Source organism: Durio zibethinus, chromosome 18 (genome assembly GCF_047325235.1).
Source record: "Durio zibethinus cultivar Kanyao isolate XHJ-2024 chromosome 18, ASM4732523v1, whole genome shotgun sequence".
NCBI classification, from domain to species: Eukaryota; Viridiplantae; Streptophyta; class Magnoliopsida; order Malvales; family Malvaceae; genus Durio; species Durio zibethinus.
In genome coordinates this window covers 23,020,892-23,045,419 of record NC_143179.1, presented here as the reverse complement: position 1 = coordinate 23,045,419, position 24,528 = coordinate 23,020,892, and the positions used below count along the sequence as shown (strand labels likewise).

The following is a 24,528-nucleotide window of genomic DNA, read 5'->3' as shown; positions in this document are numbered from 1 at the left end:
TTTGCTTCAGTGGTTTAGAAAGAAGCCAAGGGAAGCATTAATTTGCAGCCAATATATAACCGCAAAACAAGGTTTTCATAAATAATTTAACACTGGGCTGCAAACTAAACAGGATTCAAATCCAAACAGTCATACACAGAGAAGGGCAAACAACAACAAATTTGCTTTTCGCCGGTTGAAATTACACGTGGGATTTATTTGTTATTAGAATTGCTGCTACATAAACAAGATGACAATCAATCACAGCTCTTCTCTTGGCTCCTCTTCCACTTTTGCAGGCTCCTGCACCTTTATGGGCTCCTCTATTTTTAGAGGAAAACCATTCTCTATCCAAGCAAAATAACCTCCTCCCATGTTGCTTACATTCTTAAAGCCCTGCAACATCATTTAGTACAGTTGATTGGGTTAGATCTGGGCTTAAGGACTTGGAAGTTCTGTCTAAAAGTTAAAATTGAATATAAACTCACGATTGAAAGAAGATCAGCAGTTGCATTAAGGGATCTCACGCCACATTGGCAGCCCTGTAAGAAAAAGGACTTAGCCCACTTTCAACTCCCATAGTGTCTTTATAGAGAGAAAGGAAATTGATAGTTTCAAAATTACCACTACGAGAGGATCGTCTTCCTTGCAAAGAGATGAAACCTCCTTCAAGAAATCAGGATTTTTCTCCATACCTGAAGTTCAAAATCAGCATTACTACACTTCACTAATTCCAAAAACATATTAATACTGTAGAAACGACAGACTTAAAGGATAAAAAAACAAGCTTTTAGTAAAGTTAGACCTTCTGGTGTGAAGAACACGTATGGAATGTTCAGGATCTTCTCCGCATCCACATGTCCCTTGTTGTACTCTTCCACTGTCCTGTTATTAGAAATGATACCCAAACACAAGTTCAAGAGTAACTTCAACAAAAAGGAAAAAACCAATAAGTTAAGAACCTGTTAGTGAACAAAGAGTCAAAGAATCCTTTTACCTGACGTCAAGAAAACCATAGCCGGATTGAAGCAAGGTTTTTGCTCCATTAACATCAATGGTAACAACTTCTGATCCTGAGCTGCAAAAGATAAGAAGAAAAAGAAACAAACCACAAGGGAAGACAATCAAAGAAATACCCATGTCAAAGTTCTGCACCAACTATACTTAGAAACCAGATTGCTGTCCTAAACCCAAAATGGGAAAAAGTCACCTTTTATCAAGAGAGCCCCCGGAGGATGCTAAAGTCGCTTGTCATATGTTGGGCTTTGCCGACTTTCTGCCGTTGTTTCTCAAATCCTGCGATTGTTTCCTTTGTTTTTTTTCCCAGGGAAAACCAGGTGAAGATGGAAAAAGTGGGCTGAGATTGCTTTAAGAATACTAATTTGCTTGCCACATATTAGGCTTTGCCGACTTTCTGCCGTTGTTTCTCGGTTCCTGCGGCTGTTTTTTTCCTTGGAAAAAGTGGGCCGAAACTGCTTAAAGTTTACTAGAAGAAATATTATACTCGTTGACCGCTGCTGCTGATTGTCGCCGCACTTTCAACCACTTTCTATGGGATGAAGTAATGATAACGACCTGTATTAACTGCATCAACTCCGATGCCAAATACATGGTGATGTCATCTGAAAAGTTTAAGTGTAACCAAACATCGATCTTTCTGTTAGGACTCGATGTTTTGTTAAGTCGACTCCCACTGATGTTTTGTTTTGTTTATCGTGCTTTTCCAATTCTACGCTTTAAAAAAAGGTGCAACACTAGGATCAACATCCTCCAACCAGGGAGCTTATCTTCATAATTTTGTCGAAATGCTTAAGGGTGGAGAAAAAGGATCACAATAAGCATTTTGAAATTGTATACCTTCCTCTTTTCTCTCATTTTGTCCCTCCAAATCATGCAACAATGGAAAAGCCATCTTGAAACAAGAAGCTTTTTATTATAAAAACAGGCATGACAGACGGCTTCTAAAAATTGCAGCCATTTGGACTAAACCAAGATTCATTTACAGGGATTTCGTCCAGGAAGACTGTTAGGTTTTAGACTTTTTGGTTGAAAATTAGATGCCACGATGACTGTGGACCACTTTGACGCAGGCCAGAACGTTGTTGGAGATCACACTGCACACTGCAACAATTTTACTGACTGCACATTAAAAGGCTACATGAACATCATCCCGAACATTTTGTCCATACTTTGAAGGGACAGAGGAGTAGCTAAAACTTCTGATAGGGATGGCCCTCGCGAGCAGAAGGCACACTGACTGAGACATAACATTTGGAAGAAAACAAAAAGAAAATCGAAGGCATCTGGGGAAAGGGGTTTATATACTTCATATAATCCATTTGAGAGATGTTTACTTCATACCCAATTTGAAAACCAAGCGAAATGATCATGTTCAATTATTGACTCTAAAGCCTGCTGCTCCCCTTGATCTGTCAAGGGAAGAGGAACGTATTTCAGTGATGGTAAGAAGTGTTGGGTCAAGAATCTTATCTCTGCAATTTAGGAAAGAATGTAGATAAAATGTCTTAATGACACGCAACAAAGCTAAAGACTGGCCATTCAAGTAATATTTTCCACCACCAAATGCCATCCTTTCACAATTAGACCAAGTTCTAGCCAAGTAAATATTAACAGGGACATTTCATTCCACTGCTATTTACAACTCTCAACTGCTAGACTAAAAAAAAACTTCCATATCCAAGACTAAGAACTAAGAAGCAAAGCTGGCCTTTCTACAATCTCAAATTGCTAAGAATGAATTGCCTCAGCCAAACCCTGCACAAAAGCTAACAGTAGGCTGGTTTATGCAAGGTTGAGATTCAACACACTTGTCATAAAAAGCATAAGCCTCATGATGCATTTAGCAGAATGTAGGAATCTTATTCATGCTTTTATCATTTACATGTACTTTTTATTTAAATTTGCAAAAATGTCTGATGCTCAACAAGCTACCAAGATTTGTGCAAATAGCCAAATAAAGAGTAATGCTTAGAACTATTCCCCAACCTTCATAAGAAACTTCTATATATGCACTTAGTTAATTGAACGCTCATGGGGCTTAGTATAAATGTAAAATCAGAGAGAATAAGCAATGTTCCAGTATAAAAGTTACCAATCATCAGATCTTCATATCATGACAGACATGGGGGTATGTGCAAAATGTCGCTTCCTTTTGATCTGCAAAGAGCCACCGTAGTAGTCCCTTCAATTTACATATGATTTCACATTTACAATAGGTTAAAGTTCAGACTTTATAAACAATTCCGCTTACAATAAAAATAGACTCATGCCTGTTACAGTGTATGTAACTTTACAATGTGAATATTCAATGAGAAAAAATTAAAGCTGCATCACTAAACACAAAACATTCAACTAAAGACTTTGCTCACTAACCTCAGAATATGGAATTTTGGTAGTCATATCAAGTTTGCATACAGGGCAGAAAGTCCCACACTTAGCCATGACTCTACACAGCTTGAATGAAAATCTGCAGGCAACTTTCATGTTGATTAACTGATATCTACACAATAATGCTAGAGTAAGGAAACAAAAACTCAAATAAAAAAAATTGAGGAAACAAGCTTTAAATTTGTAAATCTGTCTGCAAACAACAATACTATCTCTCTTTTCTCACAAATGCTGCCAATAGTACAGTAGAACAAGATTAATTAAATTGTGAAGTCAAAGTAATTTCGAACTAAAATGGTTTAATACATGCATGAAAGCAGAAACAGCAGTGCCTTGATACAACCAATGGTCCATAGCTTTACGCATTAAAAGATTTCGTCCACTTCCTTCTTTCTCATATTCTGAATTTGTGCAAATCTGCACACTCCACATTGAAGAAAATCAACATAAACTAAAACCCAAATATCTTCCACTTTCTACGTTATAAACAAATGACCTCCCCGACTCATGAAAACATCAAGCTAACCTGTAACAGAACAGAGATTCCTTGCATGGAAGGTAAAACAATGATAAAAATTATACACAGTAAACATGCACTGCAAATCTAATATTAAAGGCTAGAGATAAGCCACAGGAGCAAAATCCTACTATGTTGACAAGGGAGAACTTTAAGAATTTCAACATCCTTATAATCCTCAAGGCAAATTGCACAAGTTTCTCCAGTAAAGCACTGACTAAAACGGGCAGAACTAAACACAACACGAGGGAGAGCTTTAACCATCTTAATATCCACACTTTTTACTAAATTTCTTCTTCGACAACTCGACAAGCTTCTGGGAGAAATAAAGGCTATCACCAAGAAAGCTGCTATAAGAACAAGTGATAAGATATATATAGCAAAAACTGTCCAGGCCTTCCCAATCAGCAGCGGGTATATGCAGCACTCCTCTTTTAGCATGCTTTTTCAAAAATTCACCAGCTGATTTAGAAACGAAAACTGCTAATACTTTGATTCCTTTAGGGTTCACCATCACTTCAAACAAAGAATACCTCATTTAATCTACTATTAAACAATTTTCTAATTTCTCTAAAACTTTATTCAAATGCAATTATTTTGAATGAAAAGTCATAGAGAAAATCAAGTTGCTTTAGACTAAATTGCCTATTTAGGGTTCACCATCACTTCAAACAAAGAATACATCGTTTAATCTAATATTAAACAATTTTCTAAAATTCTCTAGAACTTTATTCAAATTCAATTATTTTGAATGAAAAATCATAGAGAAAATCAACTTACTGTAGACTAAATTGCCTCTATTTAGGGTTCACCGTCACTTCAAACAAATAATACCTCATTTAATCTACTAGTATACAATTTTCTAAAATTCTCTAAAACTTTATTCAAATTCAACTATTTTGAATGAAAATCATACAGAAAATCAACTTACTGTAGACTAAATTGCCTCTATCTTTATCATCGTAAACAATTGCAGCAGAAAACCCCACACTTTGAGAGTTTCGGATTTTGTCCTCGAAGGAACAATCGCCTCTAATTATCAAAGCAAACCTTATCGGGTCAGTTCTGTTGGATCCGAATTCGTTTCGAAGCCGAGTGCAGGCATCCAACGGATCCGCCAATTCAAGAGCACCGCAAACGCTTGTGTTATTCATGCCACGAGCTAAACAACACCCAAAAAAAATAAAAAGGTTAAAACTTTTTTTTCCTTTTCTTTTTAAAGTTTGAGTTTTTAGCTTAAAGTAGAGCACAAAAACGGTTTAAGCTTGAAAGGGTTTATTTTGTTAAGTTTTCCAGCATTTTCCGAGTAAACAAACAGGAGAAGGAAGAGGAAAAGTTACCGAATTTGGCAGGAAGGTCGGGGAAGGAAATGGAGAAAGGCTTCAAGACAACGGTAGCGGAATCAAATTCGACGAAATAAGCAATAAATACTAAAGAAAATCCAAGCAGAGCCTCTCTCATTTCTATCATTCTTGGTTTTCTTTTTCCTCTATTTTTTCATCTTTTCAGCTTAGCTTCAGATTTCTGATGAACAGTGGGGATAAAATAGGCGTCTTGGAGAAGGCACTAGCTATGGATAAACGTCGTTGTCTTTTAAATCGATAATACGGAGCGTTTTAGTGGAAATGTTTTTCTTAGGAGTTCACGGACTCTGCTACCGTTGCTGGTCTTAAATCCTAGGCAACCTTTTGGTTTGATGATGGAGGAAATTTCGAAGTTGCCATTGCCAGAAGTGTTCCTTAACTTTCCTGAAGCAAATGGAATCGACCCTTCAATTTATACAGCCTCTGATTGAACCCCTCGTTTCCTAAGGTAACTTAAAAGTTCGTTTTATCAGTAAAGCTCAAGCACAAACCTTTGTTTTATCTGCTTTAATTGTGGTTTTTTTTTTTTTTTAAAATTTCTTTGGGAAAGGTTGAAACCTGGAAGTGAAGCTGAATTTGAAGATATTGAAGCTGAGATGAAGTATAAGCTTTTTAAAGTAAATCGGTGACCTGGTTTTTATTCTCTTCCACCTGATATTCAGATAAGATTGCTAATTCAAAGGATGGAAAGGTGAGGAATATAGCAATTATATCAATAATGGAGGTTATATTTTAGCTTTCTTACCTTGATTGATTGATAAAAGCTTGATGTCTATGCTTTTATTCAGATAATGTTGGTAAGGTCTAGAGGTTTGTCTGACACTTGCATATATAAAGTGATTCTGGTAACTTTATTCCCCCTTATACTACACAACTGTTGTAAAAGATGTTTGCAGCTTATAATGTGAAGTTTAACTCTTTAATGTTCGTTTCTTTGTCTTTTAAGGCATTTTGTCAGGATTGTCAGGCATTTACTCTTTCATATCTTTCAATATTTTTATTTGTTTCAAAATTGTTTTGGTCTTTGAGATCTATGGAATTGATACTGCTTCTAGTGCTGCTGTCTTAGTTTTGAAAATCTCCTCGGGGGATCATGTTCTTGATCTATGTGCTGCTCCCGGTAATTGATCTATTTCTTCCTGTGATTATTTATAGTCAACTGGTCTGGTATATTGCTCATATACCCTTTTTCAGTATAAAGTGGGAGACTTGGTAAAGTCCCAATCTACTGTAGAATGCAAAACATGTTTTCCATCTGGAAGGGCTCATTCTAATGTCAAGTCTTACACGAAGTGTTTGATGGGATTTATTTCTGTGATTCTGTTTATAACACTTGGTTTGTTGGTTTGAACATTACTGAAAACTATATGCATGTATTCTTCCTCTTTTTGTAACTAACAAATATTAAGAAGCTGGATAGTTTATTTCAGAGTAGATTTGGTTGAAAAGGATCATTTCTGGGATCCAATTCACTAGGATGTTTTGCGTAATTTATTTACCACACATATCCAAGCTTTATACCTGCAAACACCTGAGGGATGTTGATATGTGACTGTTAATTTGGGCTAGTCCAGAGTTGCATTCTATTCGTAATTGTTGCATTTACTGTACTTATGAAATTGCTACTTCACTTGGTTTCAACTTTCATGGTCTGAAATGGATTTGAGCTCATGCATGAAAATGGTAATGATGGAGAACTTGACTTTAACAGCTTAGTTGGTTGACGAGCTAAGTTTTTAATGGTGGCCCTGATTGATTTTGGGCTTTTGACTTTGACAGCTTAGTTACTTGACGAGCAAAGTTTTTAACGGTGGCCCTGATTGATCTGGGCTTTAAATCTGCTAGCCTGTTGGTAAACAGGTCAGCTATGGGCCCTTTCTTCTTTTTTGGAGTTGTAACTATTGTTTTCTCTATGATCTAACAGCATTTAATGAGTTAGCATGGTTGTACTTAATCATTTTAATAGAAGCATCACTGATAGATCGTTCTGGACTTAGTCTTTGAATCTCTTATAAATGTGAATTTATTAATTTTCTTGGATACAGGGGATATTCAAGGTTCTTTTGTGTTATATTATTTGTGGAGGAAATAGTTCTCCCTGTCATTCCTTTTCTTTCATTCTTATTCACTTTAGATATATGTTTTGAGGTTACTTAACATGAAGATATTCAGCAAAATATTAACGCGAACTCTGGAGCATTTGGTGAAACAAGAGTGAAGTCCATGAAATTGCACTGGCATAAGAAAGAAATTTCAAATCTCTCTCACTTTTGATGTCATTGTTGCAAGTGATCGGTAATTCCTTTTATCTGCTCATGTGTTTTCAATTGCAAATGCATCATGCTCAATCTTTTTAATTATGCATGAAAGCAAAGAGAATCATCAAATTTGGATTGACTACACGCCTTACCATTGACTGTGTTGTAAGTGCTTCGTGACTGGCAAATTTATTCTTCTCTTTTACTATGGATAGCACCGGAGTGCTGGTCACAATCAATCCAATCTAAGCATGTACATGCCAGTCCACATCCTTTGATTTGCATGATCCATACTTATTCTTTCCTAGTCAAGAATTTTATAATTGATCTAGTGAGGCTATTGGAGTAAAGCTTATTTGTTGGCTGCAATTTTTAGTGACCTGGGGATGTCTGCATGTCTAAGTTTTCTTCACTAATCGACAAAAAGTCCCTGTATATGGTACATTTACGCATGCTTGCACCTAGTAACGTACATTTTCTCACCTTTATGGTGCGCTTATCTTATTTCTTGTACTTGGCTTGACATCCAATTTTTCACAGCACCTTTTTCAAGGAATTCCACAAAGATCTTGCTCGGATTACACAGCTCTTGTTGAAAAATGCGGGGCACTCTGAAGTTATATTTTTCAGCTTTAAACGAGGGAATTCATTGGATAAGTTTCTGGAGGTAATTCATTGGATAAGTTTCTGGAGGAAATTGATGACAATGGCTTACCTTTCAGGATAACAGAGAGCTATGACACTGAAATCTGGAAGTGTCATCAACGGTTCATGAATGGTGATGACTCCTGGCCTGGTTATGGAAAAGATCATTGTTACCCATTACTAGTTAGAATTACCCATCCCATCATCTGCACAAACTTTAGGTATCTACGGAAACTTTAGGTATCTACGCATGGTTCCTGTAAAACTTTTGTTGCTGGTTGACCATGTTTGGGTCAGGCATAAGCAGTGTACTGGTTATCTTCCAAGACACCGAGATTCACATGTACATTTATATATGCCAAACTAAATTCAATTGCTATTTGCCAAGTTATTCTGTTGGGGACTAAATATGCATCGATATTGTCTTTTTTATTTATCCTATTCATCGTGACTTTCCTTTTTTAATGTAACATGCATGAGTGCACTCGAACTTTCCATGGAATGTTCCTTATCTCCCCTTTGAGCAACAAAGTTACACTTTGAAAGCTTTTATATCTATCAATGACTTAAAAAAGGCCCTTCAACTCTCCAACAATGGAGATAAGTTAAACTACTTGCTGTTCCAGTAATGGATTTAGCAGGAATTGTAAAATTTTCTTGCTCACTGTAGCATAGAGCAGATATGTGGAAAAACTGTAGACAAACAGCAACTCTAGGATCGATTCCAATGGTTGGTTTCTTCAAACACTCCCACTGGAAGAAAGAAATTGAGGAACTTTCTCAAACGTCTAGAACAGGTTATAAAAGTGGTGGCCAAATCTGATGATTTAGCAAAGGATATCAAGGCTGAAAACAACTTGATTTAGTAATAATCAAACTATATAAATCATCCTTCAAATCCAACTACCATGGAGATTGTTGCTTCATGTCATTTCTTTCTTTCAATCTTTCTTTAAACACCATTGGCAGTGGATCCTGGTTGGTGCTGACGCTATATCCTGATTCACATTTTCTTTCAACTTGCAAATAATTACCATACAAAGCTTTCAAAGATACATGGCAATGCTTGGGAGAAAGGTTGAAAGAGAAAGCAACAATGAGGAAATGGACTTCAATCTCCTTTATATCTCCATGATTTTTGCGTGGATGGTGGTGTTACTTCCTAAAACAAGTTGGCTGAAGAATCATTTCCCACAGGAATCTGACAGTCCTTTGGAACAATTTGGATGGTTACTTGTGTTTGGCTTCTTTAGCTTTTTATTTTCTTTGTTATTTCTATACATCAGCAATTCTCCTCAACTTTTTCTTCCATTACTGCCCTACCATTCATCACAACAAGAAAATTTCAATATCCTCCCACTTTGTCTATCTAATCAAAGCTATGGTGACATTTCACCACATATATCTAAAAAAATCATTTAGTAAAAATCAATTATACAAATTAACATATAAACTAAATATGAAAATTAGAGGTATGATATGATCCTTCAATGTAATTTAGTGACTGGCATTGAATTTATTATGATGAGTTGAAGTTACATGTTAAGACAAAAAGGAATTGATATAGAAATAACAAGAATTGATGGTGATACATTCCTATATACTACTATTAGAATATAATGATAATTAAAACAAAAAGGAATTGATACAAGTTGGAATGATATTATTTTTCTAATAAAAAACCTAATGAACTTTAATTATTTTATGCTTATTTTTTTATTTTGAAAAGAAAAGAAAAAGAAATTTGCAAACTTGGTTATTCTTGCACATTAATCCTCTAATTCACATTGGAGTAACTTTTCGTTAATTTTATAATTTGAGTATTTAATTCAACGATTAATGCATTTGATTAATTTACTTTGCCATCAACTTCATTTTCTTTATTTTCTTCCATTGGAGGTAAGAAACCTTAAAAAGGAAAAAAAGGAAAAAAAAAAAAAAAAAAAAAAAAACCATGGCAGACCATAATAAATCAAAGCTTGGTGATTCCTTCAAAATGGCTTCCCGCAACAACCATCTCAAGACTCTGATTCAATGTTAAAAGCATACCCTTTTTCCTTTAAGTAAATGTCGTTTTGGAAAAGTTATTTCCTTTTACTTTCTTGGATCTTTCACTTTAGTTTACAAGCTGTGAATCACAAACACTCCATCCAAAAGCTGAAGAAAAAAGAGTAACTTAAAAAAAAAAAACCATATTCTATTTATGAAACAAAATGATTCACATATTAATAAGAGTATTTAACATTAAAATATTTCATGATTTGGAAGTGGGTGGTCTAAACTTTACAACTAGGATTTTGTCCTACTTTCTTTTTTTTTTTTTTTTTCTCTTGAAGTTGAATTGAGAAATTGAAAGACTACAAGAACAGAGCTAGGACAAGAAAAATAGTCACAGCAAAACTAAATTGGCTAGGGGAAAATGGTTGGATTCTGGTTGAGTCTCCTGTTGCCAAATTTGCTAGCCATTGAGTAGCCAGTTCAGCCGCCTGTATTGGATCAGGATCCGACCCTGGTTCATTAGTTGTTCCAGTTGTCTTTGGAGCAGGATCCTTTAAAGATTTCAAGCTGCATAAAATTAATGTGACATTAAATATATATGCAACTATCAATCTTTCAAGTGCCAAATTTATATCACATCAAGAGCCCACAATCAGAAAACACTTATTCTCAACAAGAATCTAATGAACCAACCAATCTAAAGAAAGAAAAGAAAAAAAAAAAACTTTGAATAAAATGGCAACAATAGTAGTACCAATTATGCTGCAAATAAGAAAATTTTGCTTTAGAAGTTACCTTGGAAGATTGGGACAGAAAGTGATGGTATAATCAGCTCCAGTGCAAGTGAAAGTGCTAGTGGCATCATCAAAAGCATAGCTGTAGGATTTGGGGCAAGCTGATTTGAACACTTCTGAATACATGGAAGGCTTACAAGCGGCCGGACTATTGTAGGCGCCGCTACAACAGTACTCAGGGTTTCCGAAGGCTTCACAGGCGCTCTTACAGGCAGCGCCGCCATCAATTCTTAGCTCAGACGGGCACATTTTATTCAAATCCGTCACGCAACCAGTAGTGGCACACTCTCCTGACCCTCCATTCCCTTCCACAATCATAGGCAAATTATAACCATCCACCAGGCTCACGTCATAGAAGTCCTGGGACCCTGAACCAAGTGTAAACTCTGCTAGGGTGGCTGGCGGGATGGCACCAGCTCCGTTGCATTCAACTTGGCCAGAGCCGCAGTCACCTGTAGCGCATGATCCGTGTCCAGAGTCATAGAAATCACAGCCTGTTCTGCCCCAGAAGCGACCTGCCCAGCCAGTAGGGGCTTGGAAAGAACGAGAGCTTCTTTTTGTGAGTTCAAAGCCTGTACTTTCCAGTTGTGGACTTCCTGGATTAGCTTGAATTCCAGGCCATACCGTGTAATCACATTTGTTGATGAATGTGAAGGTGGCAGCCGTAACAACTGCAAAAATAAACATAGAAAAACAGAGAAACAGAGGGTCAGAATTCAGATTGGTCTACTTATCTAAAAGATCAGAACTTCACGAAAATGTGAACAACCCCATTTCCTAAAAAGCAATTATTCTCATTACCTCTAAGAAACAGGACGAGAGTGAAGCTCAAGAACGTCATAAAAGAATGGTGATAGCAGGGGAACCTAGCCATTAGGGAATATATATCTCTGATTTTGTTGTTAAATGAATGTTCCAAATTCTCAAGTTTCTGTCTTTAATTTTTTATTTAGAATGGAATGTTGTGATTGAAAATAAAAGGGAATTCAGATTGAGCAAAGCTAGTGTTGAAGCCGGTGCAATTGTTGGTGTTCGAAGGAATAAGAAGAAGAAAAAGGAACAGTAACCAAGACAAGGCTTTTTGCTATGGTAGATAGCAAAGATAGAAGAAGAATGAAGAAGATGTTTGGGACTACCACCCATAAAACTCCACAGTTTTTCTCTCTATCTGCTCGAGCCTTCAACTCCTTTCCTTTTTTGCCAAAAAGAGTGGATGGAGGAAGGCTGAGTTGAGTGGTGTTGGTGGTGGGGGAATCTAATCGCCAGCCCTTCATCCCCTTATAAAGGCAAGCATCCTTGAATGTTTATCAAGACAATAGTAGACATGCTCAAATGACTACCTCATTGTCACTTGTTTGCTTCTTTGGCCCCTCTTACCTACCAATTAGACTTTCCTCTTTTTTCTTTTTAATTAAAAATGTCAGTAATGAGAGTACAATTCCAGTTGTTAATACCAACAAGTTTTTTATGAAGGTACTAATAATTTTAGGAAAATGCCATCTCTTCTTTTATTTGAAAAATATTACTACTTTTTCATTGTAAAAAATAAAAAAAAATTATAAATGTTAAAATTTAAATTTTATAACTATTAGATGTTGCATCTTAAAAATAATTGTATGAACTTTTTATGATAACACTTTTAAGGTCCACATTGGCCGACCACTTATCTCTTAAATTATGGCATTATCAAAGAACATAACATGGAATCTCATTGTCTAATATGTAAAAAATATGTTGAAAATGATTCCATGGTTTTGTTATAAAATATAAAACAAGCAAAAAAAAAACAGAATATATTCTATTATAGCTAAGGAAATGAAGATTTAAATGTGAAAGTAACTTTTAGAAGGAAGGGAGATGTGATTCTCAATTAGGGGATAAACTATGAAAATGAGCTTTTTAAAGCCTTTCTTCTGTTTATTTGTTACACAAGAACTATGAACGAGAAAAGAACAGTATCACTTCTCACCCTCTGATCCAATGATAGCTTAAAACCCTGTTTTTCTCCTCTGTTTTGTTGGTGAACTGAACTCCAGAGCTTTGTTATAGTAGTTTACTTCAATCGAAATATATTTTTGACAAAAACATCTCACCAATCAACAAACCTGATGATTGTAGAGAACACATCAACTTGTTTCCCTGTTGCCTAGCATCTAGTATCCATCAAAAGGATATGTTCCACCGTCTCAAAGTTCGTTCAGTCAGGTTCTGATTTTCTTGTCCTCTCATTTCATTAATTTTTTAGAGTCTATTCTCTAAATATTTTTCACATTAATTTTTTATTCATAAAAAAGAATTATTCTCGTAATTAACTCTTATAACTGATTAAAAAAAATTCTTATAGATGATTCAGATTATATTTTGCCGACTTCTAAAAAGACCATCAGGATCCATTAATGACAATATTTTGACCTACGTTTTACCCCAAAAATTGAGCATATTGTTTTTGCGTCAATGGGGATAATGTTACCATTATTTTTTTACCTTCGGCTCCAGACACATTGATGGGTCAAGAACAAAACAAAAAAATTATATTTTATATAATATATGTTAATACGTAATATTTATATAAAATATTATATAAATATATAAAATTTAATATTTTATATAATATGAATACACAAATCATCGAAATTAAAACTAATAACATTGAATGTCCTCTAATGACAAAGTGTGATCTCCTTGCGTCAAAGCAAATTCTCTCTCTTGGCCAAATTACTGGAAAACTCTCCAATCACGACCCACGACCAACCGGGCTTTGCCTTCTGATGATCTACAGACAACGTTATCAGGAATTTAACCCGTTTGGCGAAACGCCATCCTGAAGGTAGGCGTTGTCGACGTTGCCTTGGAAAGACGAGGCAAATCACATGGTAATTTGAGTGGATGCTACGCACGAGGCTTGCTCATGATCCAACATTTGCATTTTTCGTGGGTCCCTTTGAATAATAAGCCTGATCACATGAAAATATGTTTTTATTCTTTTTATTTTTTTGATAACTTCTTTACTAAGCATATCATCTGCAAGTTTTTTCCTCTTCGCTTGATTTTGGAATGCAAATCCTTAAAGTGTATTTGTCTCATAGATCTCATGCATGAAACTGAAACATTAGTTAAAGGGAAAAGTCTGACCATAACTTGCATTGTCAGAGTCCAACAATTCCACATGGACAAATCTGTGACGGGCAATAGCTACGTACAACTTTCCAAAGATTATTGCTAGGTCGTCGTGTTTAAGCACATGGAGCTTTACATTTCTTGCCGCAACTTCCATCCAAGTTCGTTGTTTGTTTCATTTAACAGCTTTTTGTGGGATCCCCAACTTTTCAGCAGGATTGCTTTGTCCAGCTTTTCGAGTGAGATAACCACTGTTACAGATAAGGGCCCCTTTCGTCTATATGCGAGCCAAATAGTCTCTGATTGTATAGAATTCTTTCTATGGTGGAGTGGAAATGGATGTTTCCTAAAACCCTTTTGCCATTTATCTTTATTTTCTTTGTTTAGGTAGCTAGTGGACCCTGTTTGAATTAACTCTAACTGGGATTTTCTCTTAAAGCTCAAACCAGAATTTAATCTGATTTAACATCAACTTGTTGTAAAAGTCTATCTATCCAACTGGTCAAGTGAAAGTGGATGGCGTGCACTAAATTAAGCGACCTAGCAATCAAAATTAAGCACTTATCAAGTGGGAGGTCTAATCTAATCTAATCTAATCAAATCAATCTCCCCCGTTCAAATTTTCATTAGTTTTTTTTGGTCAAATTTTCTGATCTAATCATGGCGAATGGGCCTGAATATCAGTTCTGAAACCTGTACTTTGTACTTAATTGCGCAAATTATGCATTGGAAAATGGTTTTTCGATCAAATTAATAAGATGGTTTCTCTTAAAAACAGTGTTCATCAGTGAAATAGTCTTTTCTGCAGAAGATTAATATAGGATGATAACCAGATAAAACTTATCAGGTTATTAAAAATTTTCAATTGCGTATCAAATATATAAGGAGACTAGGAATCCCTTTACTTACTTCCATCAACATCTAGAGGGACCTCCATAGTTGTGCGGTATGCCGTGTAGATAAGATCGTTTAACCTTTTTTTTCCTTCTTTTTCGTAGGCATACATCGTCGTCTCCCTTTCCCCCATTTTTTCTTTCAGCAATCCATCGTTCTTTAATAAAGTTTTGTTGTCATGCTTTGTCCACTATGCTGATTTTGATAGTAAAAAACATTCTTTCTGAAAAAGGTTCGGTCGAATCTTTGTTTCTTAAGCTTTCTCCTTTAATTTAATTACTTTTTTCTCTATGGCATAAGATTGTATTATATGAGTAATTATGGAAAGCAGAAAAGTGGTTTTCACACGGATGTTAGTGTAATTAAACTGACATTAATTATATGCAGAAGAAAAATGAAAATGATGAACGTAATTACAAGGAAATTGAAATTGTTTTTAAAAAAATGGAAGGTGAAACAAAGAACAGTAATTTGGGTAGAGAGGGAGGGAACATGGGAGATGGAAAAAGTTAAGGTCTTTAGCTTTGCCTTATCAAGATGTGGTTCGGCTGATGGCTGAAAGTGCCTTTTATCTTCTGCCTTTTTAAGAAATTCTTAATTTGACATGGCTTGGTTTGTTTTCATATGTTTATCCTCTCAAAAAATAGTCTGCTCCTCCATTTCTCCCACAAATTCTTTTGAGGATGAGATCAGATCACTAGCTTTGTTGAAAAATGAAAGATTCATTGCACAACATGAATGCATTCACATCTACATAAAGTTTGATGTGTTGAGGCTTTCCAAAGCTAACATTGACAAAGCAACACTAGAATGCACCTAAATGAAGTATAATTCAAGTGAATTCTGAGAGAATGCTATCTAAAACCTCCTTGCAATATCAAATGTGACGATAGGTCAGGGTAATTTCAAGTTTTCAACTGTTGTGGAAATGCCAGAATCCTACATCGTCGGAATTGTTCAGTTGGGTGTTCATTAGTTTCATTCTTTCCATTTTCAAGTGAAAATTCCATAGCCAACTGCATCTTGAGGAAGATTGCCTTACCTACGAATGCAACAGATTACAGATTTTAGCAAACAATTTGGTCACACAGATTAGTTGGAGCGTGGAACCTGCCAGGATCACAGTAAATAAACGATCGTAGCCCTGATACTTCAACAAGCCAAGTCGGTTTTTCCATGATTCCATAATAGTTTAACATCCAAGTTGAGATGGAAATCAGCTTGAAAAGCCCACATACGCAGCCCAGAAGTTAAATGCTTTATGAAACTCGATTTATGACATTATCCATTACATAACAGCCATCTGGGTCTTTCAAACCTCTTTCCTTGACTAAATGACTAGAAAGTTTTATCCTCGACGAAACTGAGCTAGGCAAATGGGCTATCAAATTGGAACATAAAAAAGATGTCCTTTTACACCTTGAATTCTACGATACAACACATGAATACGTGTTTATGAGGTTGACAGATAGAATGGCCTTTCCGAAGGTGAAAAAAACGCTGCAGTTTTGCTGCTTATGGCTGCTCTAGGAAAATATGTAAAAATATGACTTTGACGCATCATCAATGAGTCATGGATGTCAAGTTTCATACTATTTTTACCCCATACATTTTAGAGCCATAAAACCATCCAAACTAGCAGAACTTTCAGATGACTTGTATGATATAAGAGTCCAAAAATTATAGAACTACTATTTTATATCCTCCATATGTTGCCCCAAATTCCACGTTAAAAAATGTATGTAAAGATTCAAATTGAAATTTATGATCATTTTTTGTGAAATAAAATTATAAAAATTTTGAATTAAAGTAGATAATATCTTGTAAGTTAGATGTGAGTTTTCATAAATGGTATCAGAACGGTCACTAATTGATGAAAACTAAGTACTACATAATAAGACTATAGAAGTCACTAAATGTTATATGATGGTGAAAACACTTATAAAATCTTAACGTCTGGTGTGATCTAGATCTTATGATTGAACTCTAATATCTGATGTACTCATCAATCGACGGAAACTAAGTGCTACACGGTAAAGCTGTGAGAGTTACTAAGTGTTACACAATGAAGAGTCACTTCTAAAATCATAACGTTTAGTGTGATCTTACTCCTGTAGTTAAACTCGTCTAGTGTGTTCACCAATTGATAGAAACTAAGTACTACACGATGGGATTGTGAGAGTCACTAAATGTTACACGATGAGGAATCACCTCTAAGACATCTGATTTGATCTTGGTCTTATGATTGGACTCTAATATCTGATGTGATCTTAATCATGTGGTTAGATTCAACTTGATAAAGACATCAAGTTTTAAAAGGTAAAAAAATTGTGATGCACCCAATTTCACATGAGATTGGAAGAATGTCGGCTTGACAGAGATGTTATGTTTTAACAGTGAAGAAATTATGACGTTCATTATCTCATATTAAAAGAATATATGAATATGGTATAATATATATGTAAAAAAAATTGTGATATTTTTAATCTCATATTGAAAAAATATATAAATATATTATTATATATATATATAAATATCTAAACTAAAATTTATTATACGTCTTTTGTGAATCAAAATCATAAAATTTTAAAATTAAAGCAAATAATACTTTTTAAATCGAGTACGAGTCTTCGTACTCTAATAATTACAAAAAAAGAGAGATTACTTCTTTAAAATTCTCCAATGATTCCAAAAATTATTGGAACGACATTTGAAAGGCAAGGTTGCTTTACTTCAATCCCCTTTCTCTTTTCTCACCTCAACTATGGAAGAAACTCCAAATTAGTTAGATTCAATATTCACACAATTTAATCCTGATATTTCTCAGAAATCTGAATATAGAATCTAACAAGCATAATACACAAATATCTTTTAGTACAAATTTTGCTTTCAATTTTATCGAATATTTCCCAGGAGACAAATATTCACATGTTTAACATTTTTTCTTTTTTGCAACTATGCGGAGAAAAGAAAAAAAAGAATTTGCAGATCGGTGATTACATGTTTTATCAGAACTCTGTGATACCTGAAGGCTGAAAGTAACCAGCCTAAGCTACTTCATGGATGGTCCAGGCTTTCCTACTGGTTTGTCTAGCTAGGCTTGTCCACACGCCTGATGTGAACTAGTTCCACATAGCACATTTTGAGGCTTTAGGCCAAACTCTTTGATAAAATTGTGAGATTTGGAAAGAAAGAAATCATCAGTACCGATCATGATGCGCATATTAATGTTGCCACTTCTGTACTCAAGATTATCCCTCAACCATGATATTCTCCACTACAAGTCAAATGATTAACAAGCATTTTTTTCCATGCTTCCATTGACTTCAGGAATTCCTTGTGTGCCACAAACTTATACATTTAAAATTAAAAAAAAAAAAAGTAAAAAAGAATAAGGGCTTGTATATGTTTGGTAAGAAAGAAATGTTTTCGATCATGCGGCGAACATTTTTATATGTTATTACTGTTTAAATTTATCAAGCAAATAAATTAATCACATACTCGGATCAAACCCATAAGAAATTGAAAACTATACTTGAAACATCAGATGCAATCAAAATATTGTTTTAATTGTCTATCATTGGCAAAACAATTAAGTTATGAGGGCCAAACCCACACCATGTCTTAAACTAAACAAATCTTTAAATAATTGTCATCATCAGGCATAGGCAACAGGGATAAAGGGAAAAAGAAAATCCCTTCCGTATAAACAAACATGGATATTGAACTCATCTCAGTTGGCATTAGAAGGCGACAGTTGCAAAAAATTAACGTAGCCAACTAATCATTGTCTGTTCCTACATACAATTTATGTCCAATGATCAATTAAGAACAATAAGGCTTCATCGTGCCAGCTCTTTCCTTCAAGATTCAGTGGGAAAAAGTAGCTGGTGATGTGTGATACACGTTTCTATCTTTTGTACATATACTACATTTAAAGGAGAAGAAAAGAAAATCATAGCTTTTTATTCTTTCGAGTTGGAGAAATTTGGAGAAGGAAAATGGAGGTCGGTGATAATGTGATATGATTGGATGTTTGGACTATGGCCAACTCTCTCTCTTCACTCAATTCCATTCAGGATGCAAATTGCTGAAGTTTGCTGGGACCCAACTTCGGAGGTCAAAGTTGCCGCATAGAAAGAACAATATCGGAAAAGGTTCCTAATGTTGTTGGCTAGTAGCTTGGCATTGTCCAAAAGGGATGCCACAACTGCCATATTGCCGCCAAAGTGGTGATGGCACCGCCAATGAGAGCTGATGAAACAGGCGGCGAAACAGATGAGATGTCAACCGCCATCGGATTGGAGGACTTGACACTGCAAATACAAATCAACATCAGCCAACCAACAAATTTAAAAGAAGTTCAACGTGATGATGATTGTGTGAATATAAATGGTGCACTGCATTTGCAGCATGGGACGGTGCAGATTTTTTAGACTTCAAGTATATCAAGATAAATATTAAAAAGGAACGTGCAGGCCATACCTCGGACTAAACAATCAATGGTCCCCATATGACTTCCAACCGATTCAGTGGGGAACTAAAACCTTAAGAATAGAGCAATTTCAACTAAAAGATATGGGTTGACCCTGATTTGCTTAATGCCATATCGCTCTAAGGAACTCCAATGACGTAAGAAACAAATTTACGAGACATGGAGAAGGGAAGAAACCGATCAAATTGAAATTGGTAAATTGAATGCAATCAACTAATCATAAAAGCCAAGGGACTTGCTATGCATTTATTACCTGGTGGAAGGGGTAGGGCAGAAAGTAATAACATAATCAGCACCAGCACAGGTGAAGGTACTGGTTCCGTCATCATAGGCGTAGCTATAAGCTGTAGGACATGCAGTCTTGAAGAATTGGGAGTAAGAACTGGGCTTGCACGTATTTGGAGTAGCATAAGCTCCACTGCAGCAATATTGGGGGTCCCCAAAAGCATCGCATGCACTCTTACATGCCACCCCATCACCCCCATCGACAACCTTAAGCTCCAGAGGACAGTCACCAGTCAAATCCGCAGCACATCCAGCTGAGGTGCAGTTACCTCCAGTTCCACCATGTGGGGATACCATTATTGGTAGATTGTATCCATCAACAAGGCTAACATCATAGAAATCCAATCCCCCCGCACCATTCAGTGTAAACTCTGCAGGGGTGGCAGGAGGGATGGCACCCCCACCAGAGCATTCTAGAGTAGATGAGCCGCAGTCCCCAGTGAGGCAAGAGAATTTGCCAGAAGAGTCTTCAGTGCAAAGAGTTCGACCCCATAAGCGACCTGACCAAGACGTTGGAACAGAGAAAGATGTTGATTCGCCTGGTTGAAGAATGAATCCTGTGGGTGAAATTGGTGGGGTTCCAGCACCTGACAGCACCCCTGGCCAAACTGTATAGTTGCATTTGTTTACAATTGTGAACTTTGATGAATGAGCACCTGTAGAAAAAAAAAAAAAAAAAGAAAGGAAAACGAAATTAAACCAACACCAATAACGGGAAAAAAAAAAAAAAAACGAACGACAGAGAAATTAATTGGTAAGAAAATTCTGACCTGACAACTGTTGAAGGAAGAACATAACCAACACAATGGAAAGGTAAAGAGCAGCCATTGAAAAAGGAGGGAAGAAAGAAAGGCACTAAAAAGAGGACTGTGAACAACTAGATTTGCCAGCACTTGGTGGGAAAAAAAGACTAAGAATAAGATGGGGCGGACAAAGAGTGTTTATATTCAAAAAGTATTTAACCTATAAAATAGAATAGAAGCGGTTACCATGTCATATGTTACATAAGAGATATGGACTGTGTGGGCAGGGCAAAGTCGCATATATGCTGAGGCACATGCTCAATCTGCAAACTGTTAAGTCGGTCAGTACCGTCCAATGTATTTTCGCACGTTGCTTATACTTGGGAAAAGCAAAAAAAAAATTGTCCCTATAAGCCGACGTTAAAAGCAGAAAACTAGAGAAATATTCAAATGGAAAATATCAATGATTAAATAGGCTTTTCGAAGTATTTAGGAGGTGCAGTGGGATTCCGTGACAGCTGGTGAATTTATTCCCCTTGAAGTTACAGAAAGGTCGGGTCCAAGCTTACAAAGAAATGAATTGAGAAAAACAAAGGACAAAGACCATCAGTCTTGCAATCCGAGACTGATTTTGATACGTTATTGCAAATTAAAAGAACAAGAATCAGAGGAGTCTCGTGATTTTAATCAATGCAGTCAACACAATTCATGTCAAATGTTTATCTGATATGCAAGTTATCCAGGAAGTTAGGCAAGGGATGATAATTGTGCAACTTGTTACTATTTTAAAATTGTTGGACAAACGAGGGAACGTTGGGTACAATCTGAGTTGCATGAAGCCTCTATAATATTAGTCCAAGTCTAGCTACAATATGTTCGACAGTAACTAGCCGATACCAATAGCTATGGGCTTTCTCTGTCAACATTGGAATTTTATTAAAGCGAAAAAGGACAAGGAAATATATAAAGAATAGGCACTGGGAAACGCGACCCTTTGAAGAGTGGAAAGGTTTCGATTAATATAAAATTTTACCAGCCACTTGACGGTAATGGTAAACTTGATGTGCTAATTAGTATTATCCTATTCGTGACCAATAGAAATTATGTCCCAGGAAAGAGGATTTAACAGCACAAATTATGGGTTCATTCTCGTCCATTCATCATAGAATATAAACAGTTGACTACTTCTAAGGAAAGAGGCTAACGTCAACAATTTTCGTGCTTATCAATCTCAAATAGCCTAGCCCGTTCTCTGACCTTTCTTTCTTTTTATTCTACCATTGGTTTTGCGAGGAAAGTAAAAAGAATTGAGAGCTTTGTAATCAAAATGAAGCATGCCATTACCTGCTTGTCACGCATAGGTCAGCAATCCTAAACCTGTTCTCAGATACCCTATTCCGAACAGGGCATCAGTAAACAAAGTGTCCCTGATATTGCAGATGAGCACTCATGATGCCTTTAGAATGATTAACTGCTTATATCATGAATAGCAGTTCATTAGAAACATGCAAATGTTTCCTTATTAAGGTGGAACATAATATGGTAAAACACTATAACTTATATTCGATGCAATCGTGCAATATCAATAACCAATGACTTAACACATCTTTAAACAATGATATAACATGGCAAGATTTGGTTTACAAATGTTTAATTACTAGGAATGCTGGCAATGCATCATATATAAACTTAATTTTACAAAAGCCAATATATGCTAGTCTTTAAGTTATAGTCATAACTTTCATAGCTGACCTTACAATACCAAACCAAACCGACCAGTGACCACCCACCATTCCTATATCAAACATCTTTATCACCCTTCCCCCCTCCCCGAGCATCAAAAGCACATTAGCATCAAATATCACTACCACTAGCTAGACGACATCAAAAACTCCAGTTAGAGCATCAGAAATGTGAAAGATGAGCGAATACCCAGCATAACATATAATAGCAACTCTGTTCAGATACCCAAGCTAAGAATGTAGAAGGAACGTTACTTGCAATTTGGAACCAGCTTATCTAATAACTCATCAATTCCAATATACTCCGCCATCTAGTAACCTTTCTAGTAAGTTCTGAACCTTCGCATCTGACCATAGCATCCATAAGATAAACTACAGCAGAAAACAGGAAGCTATGAAGCCTGGGGCAGGGCATAAAGATCATGGATGCAACAAAACCAAGTCAAACTATGCTCACACAGGGATCCCTTCCATCAACAAGCTAGGACAAAGCGACATCAACAATTCAAACCTTACTCATCAATAATTTGAACAGGTGTCAAATTCAATAGTGTCATTACCAAACAAAAGGCACAATGCACATAGTTCCAAAATTAATGAAACTATAATCCCAATCAGCCTCAATCAAATTGACAACAGACATGACTATAACTCCCTAAACCCTAAAGAAAGACTGCAATTCAATTTACAATTATAATCTTTCTTGTTGACAAGATACCATGAAGAGAGCATAATATCAAAGGAAAAGAAAAGACATTAACAAAGAAACAACAATTTCTACCCTTACACAACAATAATCTAGTGTGCATTAAACCAAATAGTAGAATCAGGAATGTAATCTAAGAAAAGATTAATGCGCAAAATGATGATCAAATACCACCAAATTAAGACTACAACTTCCTCCAAAACATAGATGATCAATGCAGCATTATAAAAATTTAAAGAAAATTTGCATCATGAGAATATAAAAAACAATAATTCACACTTGAAAATAAAAGCTACTCAAATGAGAGCAAAGCCAAAGTCACTGAGAACAATGAAAAATAACAAAAAAAAAGCTAAAATCCTTATCCGAACCAGCTCATCTATGTATCAAAATTGGAATAATCCCTTCCCGAAAGAGAAAAAAAAATGGATAATCCAGAACATCCTCGTGCATAACCTCCAAAAATCATAGAACCCCAAAACGTAGAAAAAGATAAATATTTACTATAACTCTTCTTTTTCCCACATTCCCGCTTAAGCCGAAGCCTTCAAGTTCCGACACACCCTCGCATAATGCCCTGCCTCGCCGCATTTAAAACATTCTGTTTCCCTGTTACTGTTACAATCCCTCGCCAAATGCCCAAATCCCCCACACGTAAAACAGCCTCCGCTTGCGCTTCCACCGCCGCCGCCACTGTTTTTATTACACTCTCTGGCAAAGTGCCCATATTTCCCACAGTTATAACACTTCCCACCTCCAGCACCCCCAGCGCCGCCGTTATCTCTCCTACACTCCCTAGCAAAATGCCCCGCCTCACCGCAGTTATAACAATAACTGCCGCCGCTAGGCGCATTATCGTTGTTGTTGTAATTACTAGCGTTGTTACTGCAATCCCTGGCCAGATAATTAACATCCCCACAGTTAAAGCACCCGCCGCTCCCATTCCTCCGATCGTTTCCGCCCCTCCAACCTCCAGCAGCACTGCGATGGTCCTTCTTATTGATAGGAAAGCCCCCGATTGCGGTGACATCAACAGCCTGGGTCTTGCCGCTGTTGCCTCGGGAGACAATGAACTCCACGGATTCGCCCTCGGCGAGGCTACGGAAGCCGTCGGATATGATTGAAGATTGATGTATGAGGAGATCTTTGCCGCCATCGTCGGGTCGAATAAAGCCGAAGCCTTTTTGGTCATTGAACCAGAAGACCTTGCCGGTGGATCTCGATAGCTCTTGTTCTTGTTGTTGCTTAACCATTCGTGGGAGATGAGAGTTATTTGCGATCTTAAAGGAAGAGACCTTTTTTTTAGGGTTTTAATGGTGGAGAAGAGGAGGAATTTATAGGGGTAGATTGGATAGGGAAATAGAACCCTAAGCCAAAGCCAACGCCAAAATTGGGGTAATTAAGTTCATGGGATTTTTTTTTCTTTTCCTTTTATAAATAAGTAAATAAATTTAGAATTTTTGACAAAAAATTTTTTTTTGAATCAATTGCAATTTGCAAGCAATTTGGAGGTGAAACTTAAAGACTCAAGCATTGCATAGAACTAATAAAAGAAGGTCCCTTTGAATGTTTGAACAAAATAG

The 24,528-nt window shown here is 36.2% G+C and overlaps 4 protein-coding genes, 1 long non-coding RNA gene and 1 pseudogene across 9 annotated transcripts; 1 reads left to right on the top strand and 5 right to left on the bottom strand.

Annotated features, from left to right (window-relative positions):
* Window positions 1–56: 56 nt before the first annotated feature.
* LOC111301088 (thiosulfate sulfurtransferase 18-like) lies at window positions 57–1,178 on the bottom strand. Its single transcript, XM_089748022.1, has 5 exons — window positions 977–1,178; window positions 785–864; window positions 604–674; window positions 468–521; window positions 57–375 (listed from the first exon to the last, which is right to left on the bottom strand). Exons 1-5 carry the CDS (start codon window positions 1,117–1,119, stop codon window positions 241–243), a joined length of 483 nt encoding a protein of 160 aa, XP_089604148.1. The 5' UTR covers window positions 1,120–1,178; the 3' UTR covers window positions 57–240.
* A 714-nt stretch (window positions 1,179–1,892) lies between these two features.
* On the bottom strand, window positions 1,893–5,380 carry LOC149513898 (receptor homology region, transmembrane domain- and RING domain-containing protein 1-like; annotated as a pseudogene). Its single transcript, XR_016330092.1, has 6 exons — window positions 5,245–5,380; window positions 4,836–5,066; window positions 4,036–4,420; window positions 3,373–3,466; window positions 2,341–2,408; window positions 1,893–2,118 (listed from the first exon to the last, which is right to left on the bottom strand). The product of XR_016330092.1 is annotated as a receptor homology region, transmembrane domain- and RING domain-containing protein 1-like (transcript).
* LOC149513897 (uncharacterized) lies at window positions 4,961–8,559 on the top strand. 2 transcript variants are annotated; one of them, XR_016330093.1, is made up of 5 exons: window positions 4,961–5,094; window positions 5,193–5,716; window positions 5,819–5,959; window positions 6,057–7,563; window positions 8,067–8,559. It is a non-coding gene; the product is annotated as an uncharacterized LOC149513897 (long non-coding RNA). The 2 variants fall into 2 exon arrangements; XR_016330094.1 differs by lacking the exon at window positions 4,961–5,094 and having other exon boundaries at window positions 5,578–5,716; window positions 6,057–6,388; window positions 7,048–7,563.
* A 1,784-nt stretch (window positions 8,560–10,343) lies between these two features.
* LOC111300819 (thaumatin-like protein 1) lies at window positions 10,344–12,216 on the bottom strand. Of its 2 annotated transcripts, XM_022896432.2 has the most exons (3): window positions 11,765–12,216; window positions 10,965–11,634; window positions 10,344–10,736 (listed from the first exon to the last, which is right to left on the bottom strand). In XM_022896432.2, exons 1-3 carry the CDS (start codon window positions 11,835–11,837, stop codon window positions 10,529–10,531), a joined length of 951 nt encoding a protein of 316 aa, XP_022752167.2. In that variant the 5' UTR covers window positions 11,838–12,216; the 3' UTR covers window positions 10,344–10,528. The 2 variants fall into 2 exon arrangements, with proteins under 2 accessions (XP_022752167.2, XP_089604145.1); XM_089748019.1 differs by lacking the exon at window positions 10,344–10,736 and having other exon boundaries at window positions 10,961–11,634; window positions 11,765–11,982.
* A 6,797-nt stretch (window positions 12,217–19,013) lies between these two features.
* On the bottom strand, window positions 19,014–20,716 carry LOC111300105 (pathogenesis-related thaumatin-like protein 3.5). Of its 2 annotated transcripts, XM_089748020.1 has the most exons (3): window positions 20,525–20,716; window positions 19,723–20,410; window positions 19,014–19,290 (listed from the first exon to the last, which is right to left on the bottom strand). In XM_089748020.1, exons 1-3 carry the CDS (start codon window positions 20,580–20,582, stop codon window positions 19,149–19,151), a joined length of 888 nt encoding a protein of 295 aa, XP_089604146.1. In that variant the 5' UTR covers window positions 20,583–20,716; the 3' UTR covers window positions 19,014–19,148. The 2 variants fall into 2 exon arrangements, with proteins under 2 accessions (XP_089604146.1, XP_089604147.1); XM_089748021.1 differs by lacking the exon at window positions 19,014–19,290 and having other exon boundaries at window positions 19,719–20,410.
* A 2,486-nt stretch (window positions 20,717–23,202) lies between these two features.
* LOC111300106 (uncharacterized) lies at window positions 23,203–24,340 on the bottom strand. The gene has a single exon (XM_022895731.2). The coding sequence runs from the start codon at window positions 24,196–24,198 to the stop codon at window positions 23,479–23,481; it is 720 nt and encodes a 239-aa protein (XP_022751466.2). The 5' UTR covers window positions 24,199–24,340; the 3' UTR covers window positions 23,203–23,478.
* Window positions 24,341–24,528: the final 188 nt, after the last annotated feature.